General features: G+C 55.1%; 1 protein-coding gene across 4 annotated transcripts in view; it reads left to right on the forward strand.

Moving 5' to 3' along the window:
- GSG1L (GSG1 like) overlaps positions 1-13,407 on the forward strand; it is a 206,496-nt gene that overhangs the window by 70,891 nt on the left and 122,198 nt on the right. For all 4 annotated transcript variants that reach the window (XM_086692616.1, XM_086692617.1, XM_086692620.1 and 1 more), the window contains exon 2: positions 776-823. In XM_086692616.1, the coding sequence (XP_086548742.1) occupies positions 776-823 (48 nt within the window). The remainder of the gene's footprint in view (positions 1-775; positions 824-13,407) is intronic.

Genomic DNA, 13,407 nt, shown 5'->3' on the forward strand with positions numbered 1-13,407 from the left:
CGTGGGAGGCCAGAGTTGCCGTTTCCTGAGCGGGGGGCAGGGGTACACGAGGATGTGGGGCACGCCCTCGTGGCGCTGACAACTTGTGGGCCATCCGTCCAAGAGTCACATGCAAGAGGTAGAACTGTCGGGTGACCGGATGTCCCACAGGGGAAGACCAAGGTGCCGTGAGAGCTTAGAACAAGGAAAGTATGTCCCCGGCAGGGGGGACGGCACGTGTGGCGGCCTCGTGGTGGAGGGAGCCTGAGGAGTGTCGGGGGCCGAGTTCAGGGGTCCCCGTGAAGGAACTTGGGCTTCATTCTTCAGGAAGTCATCAGAGGGTTTTGAGCGGGAGAGAGAGAGAGGGGGAGAGTGTGTGTGTGTGTGTGTGTGTGTGTGTGTGCGTGTGTGAGATGTGATCAGAACTGTGTGGCTCCAAAGCATCCCTCTGGCGACAGCAGTGTGGAGGCCCAGGGAGCCCCGCGAGGGGCTGCCCTCATCCTGGTGGGTCTGGATGGGGTTGAGGCCACGGAGGGGGACTGAGGGCTCGGAGCAGGTGCCAGCGACTGGGCTGGATGGGTTGGATCAGGAGGTGAGAGCGGAGGCGGCCTCCCCGGGGCTGTTCAGCTGAGTTGGCAGCAAACATTCCTTGGGGACACTGACTTTCTGGGAATAAAGGTTAGAGACGCTCGGGTGCCACGCCCACTTGGCGACAGGGCTCAGGGAAGGGGAGAGGCGAAAGCCTGAAGCCCACGCTGCCTCTCACATTCTGAAAACCCTTCTTTTCTTTTCGAAGGTGAAACATGTCGCAGCTTCATTGACCTGGCCCCAGCATCGGAGAAGGGTAAGTGTGGCCCCCGCTCAGGTCTCAGGTGTGTGAGCCAAGTGCCCTGCAGAGACGCTTCCTGCCCAAGTGGCTTTCCAAAGCCCCATGAAAGCTTTTCCTGCCGCGCTCATGGGCGACGGCTCCCCAGAGGAGCCTGAATCCTGCAGCTCTGAGTTTCTTAAGCTGTTGGGAAGGGGACAGAGGCAGGTGGGGTATCATCCTGTCCCCACCCCCTGCCACCGCCGCACCACTCCCCTCCGCAAGCGGGGTGGCCCTGAGAGTCATTACACTTCCATCCTTCCAGGGCACAGCAGGACTTTGGGGAGGTAGGACGGGTGTGCAGAAGTTGGGGTCAGGCTAGACCAGTGTTGGGGCACTGCCTTGAGCACAGAATTTGACCTCGGGGGCAGGAAGCCAGATGCCCTGTGTCTGTCATCTCAACAGGCGTGGGGAGGCCCCAGTCACTGTGCAGAGATGACTCTCTGGTGTGTGGGGCCCACGAACAGAGATTCTGCCCCCCGGTGATGCTCCGGTAGGATGGTCAGGGGCTGGCCATCCTGTGGGGTGAGCACAGCAGTCAGGATTAAGTTTAGCCACAGGAATGGTGATCCACAGTAGCTGACTTTAAAGGACAAATGTGCCTTGCTTATATAAAAGTTTGGAAGTAGGCAATCCAGGGAGGCTCTGCCCCACGAAGCTCTCAGGATCTGGAACCTTGCTGCCCCTCTCCATCATCTCTGTGCCTTTGTCCTCATGGTCTCAGATGGCGGCTGGTGCTCCAGCGGTCACACCTGCCTTCTGGGCAGCCACTTAGAAGGGCGCAAAGGAGGAAGGGCAAAGCTTGCTGGCCAATTCCAAGGTTTCTAGAAGCTGCCTGCAGCACCTGCTCATGTGTCCCTGGCCAGAACATGATCCCAGGGCCAGACTCAGCTGCAAAGGAAGCTGGGAAATGAGATCGCTATCCCGGCAACCGTGTGCTCAGCGAAGTCAGGGGTTTGGTTATTATGGAAGAGCAGGAGAATGGATGCTGGAGGGTTCGCTGCCGAAGGGACGTAGGGGTGCGGCCGCCTCCCCGCCTGCCCACCCCTGCCCAAGGAGGACGGCTACCAGGAGAGGGGAGGTGTGCAGGTGTCTTCAAGACAGCCTAGAGATGAGGAGAGGGCTCCGGTTCTGGGAGTCAGGGTGGGGAAACTGAGGCAGAAGTCCAGTGCTAGAAACTGTCCCAACAAGGGGGATCTCGGTGTGCCTGTCCGGGGCTCGTGGCCACTCGTGCCTCTTGCCGGTGGGGCTGGTGGCCCTGCAGCGTCCGGAGGTTCGGGGACTGGAGGGTCCGTCTCTGACCCATCCCTGCTGATGGCAGAGAGGGAGTGGGTGAGGGGGACCTATGTCACGGAGGCTGCTAATGTTCCTGTCTCACAGACACTGTCCCCTTGAAGACCTTCAACCAAGTGGCAGCTCATGAGACAGGGACCCTCAGGCCCAGGAAGAGGCCCAGATGCCCCGGCGGAGCAGCCTTTTGGCAGGGGGCACTTCCTCCTCCGTTTCCTCCTTGGCTTTCCCAGCGACTGTGCCCTATGTGGCCGCTACTCGTGGCCACCCCTGAAGTTCTGAGCTGAGCAACCGGGCCCCAGCTTCTAAACCGAGGTCAGGAGGGGCACCTGGGTGGTTCAGCCGGTTAAGCCTCCAATTCTTGGTTTCGGCTCAGGTCATAATCTCTTAATTGCAGAGCCATGTCAGGCTCTGCGCTGACACCATGGACCCTGTCATGCTGTCTCTCTCTCTTTCTCCGTCTCTCTCTGCCCCCCCTCCCCGCTTATGCTCTCCCTCTCTTTCAAAGTAAGTAAACTTAACCAAGAAAAGTTGAAACTGAGGTCCAGAAGCGCCAGGAATACTACTGGGTAATACGGTGCGGACGTTCGACGAGCTGTTCCTCCGCACCAGGTGCTTCCCAGGCGTTAACCAAGAAGCCTCCCCCCAACCTTGGGGGGCGCCGACAGACTCGCCCCACTTGACGGGTGAGGAATCGGAGCCTTAGAGGCATGAAGCCCCCTACATCTCACATCTGGGGCAGAGGCCACGCTTCGGGCCCCCCTGTGCTGTGGCATCTTGCGAGCCCGGCCCCGGGGGCGGCCCTCGAGAATGCCGAACCAGTGATCCCCCACAGGCCTGGGAGCTCCGGGCTCAACTGTGCTCCGCGTCCGGCTTCCGGGAAGCGTGGCCCGTGTGCGCGCACGTAAACGTGCGTGTGCGTGTCGGGTTGAGGGCGAGTGTACACGTGTGCGATCAGGTGGTCCCGTGAGTATTGCACACATGTGTCTCCTGTGTGGACACACACGCGTGCCGGTGGCTGAGCGTGTGAGTGTGAAAGGGCATGCGCTTGTGTGTCCAAGTGTGTGTGCACGCGTGGGCACGTGTGGAGTGCATATACGCTTGTGTCCATGTGAGCATGTGCATATGTGTGTCTAAGTGTGAGCATACACGGGTATGTGTGTGCACGTGAGTGTCCATGTGAGCATGTGCATGTGTGTCTAAGCGTGAGCATGCGTGAGTGTGTGTGCACGCATGAGCATGTGTGGAGCGCATACATGTGTGTCCATGTGAGTATGTGCATATGCGTGTCCAAGTGTGAACATGCACGTGTGTGCACGTGTCAGCGTGTGAGTATATACGTGTGTGTGAACACATATACATATGTGTCCAAGTGGGAGCATGCACGGATGTGTATGTGCATGTGTGAGTGTCCATGTGAGCATGTGCATATGTGTCTAAGCGTGAGCATGCGTGTGTGCACGTGTGAGCATGTGTGGAGTGTGTACACTTGTGTGTCCATATAAGCATGTGCATATGTGTGTGCAAGTGTGAACATGCATGTGTGTGAACGTGTGTGTGGGAGCATGCACGGATGTGTGTGTGCATGTGTGAGTGTCCATGTGAGCATGTGCATATGTGTGTCTAAGCGTGAGCATGCATGAGTGTGTGCCCGTGTGAGCATGTGTGGAGTGTGTACACATATGTGTCCATGGAAGCATGTGCATATGTGTGTCCAAGTGTGAACATGCATGTGTGTGCATGTGTGAGTACATACATGTGTGTAAACACACACATGTGTCCAGGTGGGAGCATGCACGGGTGTGTGTGTGTGCACGTGTGAGTGTCCATGTGAGCATGTGCATATGTGTGTCCAATTGCGAGCATGCATGGGTGTGTATGTATGTGCACGCGTGAGCATGTGTGGAGTGTGTACACATGTGTGTCCATGTGAGCACGTGCATGTGTGTCCAAGTGTGAACATGCACGGGTGTGTGTGCACGTGTGAGCGTGTGGAGTGTGTGTCCATGTGAGAATATGCATATATGTACCCGAGTGTGACCATGCACAAGTGTGGGTGTGCACGCGTGAGTACATACATATATGTGTGTCCATGTGAGCACGTGCATATAGTGTCCAAGTGAGAGCATGCACGGATGTGTGTGTCCACGTGTGAGTGTGTGTGGAGTGCATACACATGTGTGTGTCCAGGTGAGCATGTGTGTCCAAGTGTGAACATGCGTGGGTGGGTGTGTGCACGCGTGATCGGCCATGTGACCGTGTGCATACGTGTGTCCCAAGTGTGAGCATGCACGTGTGTGTGCATGTGTGCGCGTGTGTGGAGTGCGTACACGTGTGAGCGTCCATGTGAGCGTGTGCATACGTGTGACCCAAGTGCCAGCGCGCACGGGGGTGGAGGGTGCGTGTCCACGTGTGAGCACGCACGTGCGTGTGTGTGCCTGTGTGAGCATTGTGGAGCGGGTACGCGTGCGTGCGTGTCCGCGTCCGGCGGCGGGCGGGTCGTTCATGCCTCCTCCTGGAAGCAGTCGACCTTTGTTCCTGCTTCTTTTACGAGGACCGAGGGCCCCGGGGAGATTGTATCTTTGTGTTTTCCCCGCCTCGTGATTTTCCCTTCAGGGCTTGGCGGCCACGTCAAGGACCTTCTGGCGGCGCATATAAAAATGTTTATAAGGAGGCTGAGTGGGCTGGCTTTGCCGCCAAGCTGCAGAACGATTTTCGCGCCCTCCCGGCCTCTCAGGCGTGTCAGCTGTCCCCTCAGATCGGCGGGGTTTGTCGCGCAGCTGCTGTGGCCTCTCCCCGAGCCCCCCCCACCCCCCGCCCCCAGCCTGGCCCTCCCCCCCCCCCCCCCAGAGGCCTGCGGGAACGTGACGCTCACGGGTCCGTCCCTGTGCCCACCTCCCACGGTGACTGTCCGTGTCACGGATGAGGTCCCCGAGCTGCGGAGACGGAGCGCTGGGTCGGGGCCACGCGGGGAGTCCGGGGCGGGTGTTGGAGCCCGGGTGTGTTCTCGCCCCAAAGCGCACGCGTCTCCTGGCTCCTTGTCCCCGCGCCCGCCCCCTCTGGGACTTCCCTTCTGGTCTGCCGGATACGGTAATGACCACGACGCTCACACGGACTGGCTTTCACTACCACGTGCCAGGCAGTGTTCTGAGAATGTTACACGCAGGGACTCATTCTAGTCCTCATTTTACAGGTGAGGAAACAGAGGCATAGAGAGTGAATCGACTCGCCCAAGGTCATACAGTTAGGATGCTGGGTTTGAACCTGAGCCCTTTGGCTCTTAAATACGCCAGGCCTTCCAAGACTCTGCGAGCGAGTGAGTGAATGTGTGTGTGTGTGTGTGTGTGTGTGTGTGTGTGGTCAAGGCTCGGTGTGTGTATGCGTGAGCAGGTACTGCTGTGAGAGCGTGTGCACGGGTGTCTCACGGGTGTGCTTTCATGCTGGTGGGTGAGCACGTGTGAGGATGGGGGTATGTAAATGTGTGCACAGGTGAGACTGTGCACGTGCATAGAGGAATGGGGTGTGTTCGTGTGTGAGCATGCATGGATGTGTGTGCACGTGTGTGTGCATGGATGTGTGCTCATGTGCACAGACACATGGGTGTGTGTGCACGTGTGCACGTGCATGTGCATAGATGCACGGTGTGTGGGTATGTGTGAGCGTGCATGGATGTGCATAGCTGCACAGCATGTGTTTATGTGTGAGCGTGCATGGATGTGTGTGCATGTGTGTGTGCAGGTGCATAGATGCATGGTGTGTGAGCGTGCATGGATGTGCATAGCTGCACAGCATGTGTTTATGTGTGAGCGTGCATGGATGTGTGTGCGCACGTGTGTGCAGGTGCATAGATGCATGGTGTGTGAGCGTGCATGGATGCGTGTGCACATGTGCATCAATGCATGGATGTTGTGTGCACGTGTGCATAGATGCACAGTGTGTGTCCATGTGTGAATGTGCACGCATGCGTGGATATGTGTGTCTATGCGCAGGGATGCATACAAGTTTGCATGCATGTGTGAACGTGGGTGTGTACTGGGTGATACTCCCTGCTCCTCCTGCACCAAGACCTCTGAGCCAAGTTCAGGGTGTCCTCAGACTAGGTCTCCCCTTCTTCTCTTGACCTCCTTCCGCCTGGCAAACCGTAGTCACACTTTCCAGGCCCTTCACAAATGGCACCCCCTCTTTGCCATTTTCTCCAGTACCCTCTGGTCCCTTGCTTCCCGACCCTGTCCCCTGGAAAATTATTTGTCTGTCATCAGTATTTTTAGCATGACGTGCATTTTTCTCAGTTTGTGCCTGACCATTTTAGTTTTGTGCTTCACATGGGAAATATCTTTTTGTTTTATACTAGCCTAAGCCACATCCATTTTTCATCTGGATTCCTGCCACAGTCTCTTAACTGCTTACCTCCTTCCATGTTTGCCCCCTGATTCACTTGTGCCAGAATGATTTTTTTAACGCGTAAGTCAGCTCATGCGAATCCCCGTTTAAAACCCGCCCTTGGCTTCTGTCGCACTCAGAGAAAAAGCACACGTTCTCATCACAGCCTGTAAGGTGTGTGGGGTCTGGCCCCGTACCTCTGGAGCTCGTCTCCTGCGCTCTCCCCTCCCCTGCCGTCACCACACTCCAGCACCCCCGGATCCTTACTGTTCCTTGAGTCAGCCAAACTAGTGTGTGCCTCAGGACCTTTGCACTTGTCATTCCCTGCTCCCAGAACACTGTTCGCTCAGCTCTCTGCACAGCTGGTACCTCCTCGTCATTCAGGGTTCGGTTTGAAAGTCCCAGCTTCAGGGAAGCCTTTGCATCACTTATCACTGCCTGCAGTGTATTCAGTGCTCGTCTGATTAACACGGTCAGCCCCGCGAGGGCAGGGATTTTGTCTCCTTTGTGACTCATTGTGTCCCCACTGCCCAGGAGGGAAGCCTGGCGCTGACAGGTGCTTCACAAAACCTGTTGAATGAATGAAAAATCAGCATTGATTTTAACAGTATATACTCTTGGTATGAAAATTATAATAATTCTTTTTTTTTTAAAGTTTCAAGGTTTATTTATTTATTTTTATGTTTATCTTTGAGAGAGAGAGAGAGGAAGAGAGAGAGAGAGAGAGCGAGCAGGGGAGGGACAGAGAGAGAGGGAGACACAGAATCCAAAGCAGGTTCCAGGCTCCAAGGTATCAGCACAGAGCTGGATATGGGGCTCGAACTCAGAAACCATGAAATCATGCCACATCCACCATCGTGCCGGGTAGCAAGCCGCCCTGGAGCGCAGGGGCATTCGGCATTTACTTTTTGCTCCCGTGGTTGGGGGTTATCTTGGTTCCAGGATGTGGTCTGGGCCCACGTCTGTTCCACGTGTGTTCCTTTTGGGGGCCGGGTAGAGGGGACAGAAACGCAAGGTGCCTAACCGCACAAAAACGTTTTCGAGTTTTGCTGGCATCGTATCTGCCAACATCCCATTGGCTAAAGCAAGTCACACGGCCACTGCCAACATCAGCGAGGCAAGAAATACACTACCCATGTGGGGACCTCCGGGCCTGACCCCAGCCTCGGGGATGGTTGTGTTGGAATTGGCTCAGCCGGATTTCTGGGCGTGTGTGTGTGTGTGTGTGTGTGTGTGTGAGAGACTCATTGATTTGCAGGTCAAAGTCTCCCCCGGTCGTTGTCATCCCAAATGACCTATGTATTTCTCCAAAAGGGACCCACATGTTCGGGTGGGTTTCCTTGCCGGGTACCAACTGAACAGCCTCTGCCTGCCAGTCATTTGCACACACGCCCTTCCATGTGACAAACATTTCCTGAGCACCCACTACGTGGCAAGCTCTAGGCTAAGCTCTGCCGGTGTAGACACGAATGAGGCAAAAAAGTCTCTGCCCTACGGGTGGGGAGAGGGCTAAAAATGGTTAGCAGACTTCGGGGAGGGGCTCCGACGGAGGCTAAAGAAGCCACCCTCCACTGGAAAAGGCAGGAGGAATGATGTTCTGCCGCCTCAGATCCCTGCAGAGAGTCCGGGAAGATGTTGGGGTTCTCCTCCCTTTACCTTATTAACGGTATTCCCCAGTAAGGATTGGTCCCAAGTCACCTGTCACGGTATCATGTGGGGAATGCCCCCGGTTCCTACACCCCAGTTGGCAGCTGTCCCTCACAGGTCGATGGGCTGTCACTGCGAATGAATGAACACACGGAGCCTCCCGTGACCCATAGTTGCCATCAAGCCTGCACCCTTCAGCTCCTATCTGCTTTTCCTCAATCCCCATCAGCACACACAGTGGAGCACAATTCGGCAAGGGGAGTGGACAGTCTACACCGTGGGTTTGCGCAGAAGAAGCCGGAGTCGAGAGAATACCTCCTACGACGATGCCACTTAGGTAAAACTGGAAAACCGGCACGATGAGTCTAGACTGTGGGAAGTCAGGACAGTCTGGTCTGCCTTTCTTACTCCACTTCCTACCGTCTCTGACATGGACCCTGGGCTCCAGCCCTGTCTTTCCACTTGCATCCATTTCCTTCGAGCTCTGCACCATCTGTCAGGCCTCTGTGCCTTTGCATATGCTGTTCCCTCCGTTTGGTCTGTGGACCTCGGAAAACTTCTATTTATCCTTCAAAACCTAGCTTAGACATGACGTTTCCTGCCAAGCCACCCCTGAACCCAGAGATACCCACGGTGACTGGTCCCAAGAACACCCGTCATTCTGCATTGAGATCATCTCCATCAGACTGGACACTCCCGGAGGACAGGCACTGGGTCTTGTCCTTCTGACAGCCCCCGTGCCCCAGCCAGAAGGGGTTGGCACACAGCGAGAGTTTAGCACATGTTTGTCGAATGAAGGAAGGTAGGGAGGTCCATGTTACAGACCCTGGGTGACCCGTTTGGGTTCGGAAACTTGGATCCTGACTTAAGAGTCTGTGGTCTCCCCTGACCCCCCTGGGCTGAGCTGCCCAGTCGTCCCTGCTCGTGCTTCCCAGCGAGCTGGGATTTCTGGCAGCCACCAGCCGGCAGCTTTTTGGTGAAACATTCTCCAAGGCTTGTAGGTTTCATTTGTTTCATATTTCAGGGACGTGTAACAATGTGGTGGCTCCACGGCCACAATCCTGAGTCTTGCCTGAGTCATTTCTCCCTTCAGTTTCTATAATAGTCTCTTGTTGGTTCCCCGCACCTCTCTGTTCTGCGTCTGAAATCGATTTACAATTCTGCTGCTCACTTAATTTATTTAGTGCATTTCATTGATTTATGTCATAGAACTGAAACGTGCATAGATCAGAACACGCTGGGCAGGGAAGGAAGGGGACAAACCAACAGTCACAGCTGCCCGGGATCTGACATCGGAGCTTCGCGCAGGTCAGCCTGCTGGCTGCAGCCCCAGCACGCCGGGTGGCCGGCGCATCCCGGGCCTGTGCGTTAATCCCGGGTGATCTTTTCGCTCTGTCTGCCTAGGGAGCTCTCTGTCAACCGTCACGAGCCAGCCCAAAGGTCCCGCCTCTGCAGAGGCCTCCCCTGCCCCCAGAGTGCCTCAATTACTTCTGCTCCCTGCTTCCAAACTCCCGGGTACCTATCTGTGGCCCCGGGGCCTGGCAAAAGGAGAGATCGGATGCTTTCATCCCATGACACGGAGACTTCGGGACACAAAGAGACAGGGGACCAGCCCCGATGGTTAACACGTCCATTGTTCCCTCTCACCTGCCATTCCCAGACAATATTGAGATCATTCTGGCAGCCCTTTGGCTGAGGTGGGGACTCATCAATCATCTGAATGGCCCTGGTCATCTGTGGAGCCAGCAGAGCCCTGGAATCCTAAAGGGAGAGATTCTCTCCTGGCCATTCTCGATAAACTCATAACACAGGCCGCCTCACTGGGTGCCGTTCTCGGAGGCAGGGCAGGCCGCAGCCTTGTGTTCGGGGACGGGCCACATTGACCTCGTTCCCCCTTGCCGCAGGCCGGTGGTCGGTATCCTCCGGTGCCAGGCTGTGTGCCAGGATCCCGGGCAGTGGGGGGGGGGGGGTCACCCGCAGCCCCTGCTGTTGCGGAGCCTTCTAGTGGGGGACCGACGAGGAGGAGACTCACATCTGCGGACCCGGGGGCCCAGAGGGCTGTGGAAGGGGCTCATGACAGTCTGGGTAGGCCGTGTGGGAGGGGTGCCAAGCAGGGAGGGTCCCGAAGGACGAACGACTGGTGCATAAGGGGCCCCAGGGGCTGTCATTCCTGGGACAAGAGTCCCATGAGGCAGATGCACAACGCACGGTTACGGGAGGGATGAAAGGAAGAAGGAAGGTGGGGCCCAGAGAGGTTAAATGCCTTGCTCGAGGTCACACAGCACATTTAGGCTAGAGTCAGGCTCACCCCCCCACCCCCCCAGGCTTCTGAGGTCTTTTCAGCAGCAGCAGCCTGCCCACCCTGCCACCCCACCCACCCATTCTCATCCATCCCGTCCCTCCCACCACCCGCCGGTGTCATTTTCTCCAGCACCACAAATGGTCCTCTCACCTCCCTCGTTCTCAAGTGGCGGATCTGTCACTTTCTGTCCTGAAATTCTGGATTCCTCTAATTACGCGCTCTTATTAAAGGTGATTACATCCCGACGGCTGGTGGAGGACTGCTTCTGGAGATCACAACATCGAGTAATTGCTTTCTTTGCTCTCATTCCAATTATTCAAGATTATCTTTCTAGGTAATTGGGTGTCTGGGTAGTCTTGCCTGCTCACTCTCTCAGAGAGCGTCGTGTTAACCCCAAACGGTGACCGGCTTTCGTGTTTCGTAATTGGAAACAGTTTCTCCATGGTGAGAAGACCCTCTTAAGTGTAAACAGTGGTAATTTAAATTTCTAAATGACTCCGTGTCTTATCATACTTTGGTGTGAGAAATTAGCCTGGACGCTTCAATCCAGCCTTTTGCCTGTCTGAGCAGAGGTTTTCAGCAGTGTGGGGGGGGGCCAGGCGGGAAAAAGGATAGGGTTTGCTGAGCTGCACAGGACCTGCAGAATTTGAAGGATGCTGGCTCCTTTCCAGAACCCAGAAAAGTCTTTCCATGGGCTGGTTCTTCCTGGACCCCTCCTCGGAATGGAATTTGCAACAAGGCCCTTCTATTTAGCCCGGGTCTTGCGTCCGCAAAGCGTTTTTTCACTTTAGACCCACGATGATTCCTTCAAATGAGGTTAGACATACAGCTACAAATCAGGTTCACCACGTTCAGTTGTGCAGGTTACTCACTGTGCGAGTCTAGGAGTCACGGTTCGTACCGGAGTCTACGCGAATGGCGTGGGGTTGGGCAGTACACATCCCGTACGGTTGTACGTAGGGGCCAGGGATACATAGGCCAGGTTAAAGGAAAACATTGAACATACAATTTATACCTACACCTCAACACGGAACCACTCTGCCTAGTATGAGCTGGGGATTTGTGACTCTGTTTTGTCGTGTTTCCTTGTTTTCATCGATATTACTTCATTGGTATAATTTAGGCACAGTAATTCTTAATAAGTTTTCTAACAACGGGTGCAGCATTTTCATTTTTCCCTGCCTTCCAATTTGGGCTGTGTACTTCCCCCCCCCCCAAAAAAAATTATTATCCACTATTTCTTTTTACACTGATTCATTTAGAAAGCCTACTTTTTAAAGCTTCGTCCCGAGTAATGGTATCTGTCAACTCACAGTTTAGTGTGAGTGTTTATTCTTTCCAAGATGCTTTAGAGAAAATAATAATAACACCCCCCTCGCCCATTTTTTTCCGTTTTGCCAACACGCCAGACCCAGCGGCGCCCCCAGCAGCTTGATGTGGTGTGGGTTGCTGGTACACCGAGTCATGGGTGGGGAAACTGAGGCCCAGAGAGATTAAGTCATCTTACCCAAGACCATATGGGTCGGCAGGGCGGGGTGGGAACCCGGGCCCGCGGGCCGCAGTCCTTGAATGGCACCGTTCCACTTACTGTCTCAAGATGAGGTATTAAAATAGAATTTAATAGAGGTATTAAAATAGACGCCTGGGTGTCTCAGCTGGTTGAGAGTCCAGCTCTTGATTTCGGCTCGCGTCATGAGCTCACGGTTTGTGAGTTCGAGCGCCACGCCTGGCTGTGCGCTGACCGCGTAGACCCTGCCTGGGATTCTCTCTCTCCCCCCCTCTCTGCCCCTCCCCTGCTTGTGCTCTCCGCCTCCCCCCCACAATAAATAAATAAACATTAACAAATAAAATAGAAAAGGATCTTAAAACGAGTCGGGACTGGGAAGGACTGAGGTCTTAATGAAAGAGAAGGACAAGTTACGTGTTGGCCAGACGGGGGCCGGGGAGGAAGAAAGAGCCATCACACCGCGTGGGAACGTCACTCGTGATCCCCCAGGGCGCTCGCACCACATGCACCTTCCTCTGTGTCCTTGTTGTGGCACCTCCTGTTCCAAGAAGGGAGCCCAAGCCTCAACGCACACACCGTCCAGGTCGGAAGGGCCCAGGGAGTTGGTCTCACCTGCTCCATTTTGCAGATGAGGAAACTGAGGCCCCAAGGGAAAAGCTCTCCGTGGCTGCCATGGACTGAGTATAGTGAGCATACCAACTGAGTACTCTTGAGAAATGGGGCCAGCCCTGGTGACGCAGTGAGCACGTATTGAGCGCCTGCTGCATACCGGTCCCTTTCAGGCACGTCGTACCGTTTGATCCTCTCATCGGCCCGCAAAGTAGGTATTCTTACTATCACCACCCCCCATTTCGGGACAGAAAGCTGAGGCTCTGACAGGTTAAGAAACTCGCTTCCGGTCCCGGTGCTGGCAGAGCTGGGATTTAAACACAGAGCTCCTGAGGGCAGTGCTCATGCAGAGCGTGGGCCCTGGATTCAAATCCTGACTCTGCCTCACTGGCTGGGGGCCTCGGGCATGCCACTTAGCCTCTTGGTGGCTCACTTTCTTCATCCCCAAAATGGGGATAATAGCATCTCCTTTGTGGGATTCTTCTGAGAATCAAATGGAATCATCTGTGCCGGGGGTTGGTTGGCTCGGGGTCTGGCCCGGTCAACGCAGCTTGAATGTTCTGTGGTATTTTTCCCCAGCTCCCCAGCTCAGCTCAGTCAGCAAGAAAGCTAACTCGGAAAGTAACTCAATTTGCATGTATTTCTACTCGACTAACCTTTCTCGAAAAAAATCCCAGGATCCCATGACTGCTACACACTTCCCCACCCCTTGTTTTGTTTAATTCTTTCGACAGCTCTCTGGAGTAGGTGCTGTGATTTCTGGTTTACACCCAAGGAAACAGACTCAGAGAAGTTGAGCTACTTGCCCGGGGTCACACAGCAAAGCGA

Source organism: Puma concolor, chromosome E3, assembly GCF_028749965.1.
Source record: "Puma concolor isolate L17-30 chromosome E3, mPumCon1.1.hap2, whole genome shotgun sequence".
In the NCBI taxonomy this organism is placed as follows: domain Eukaryota; kingdom Metazoa; phylum Chordata; class Mammalia; order Carnivora; family Felidae; genus Puma; species Puma concolor.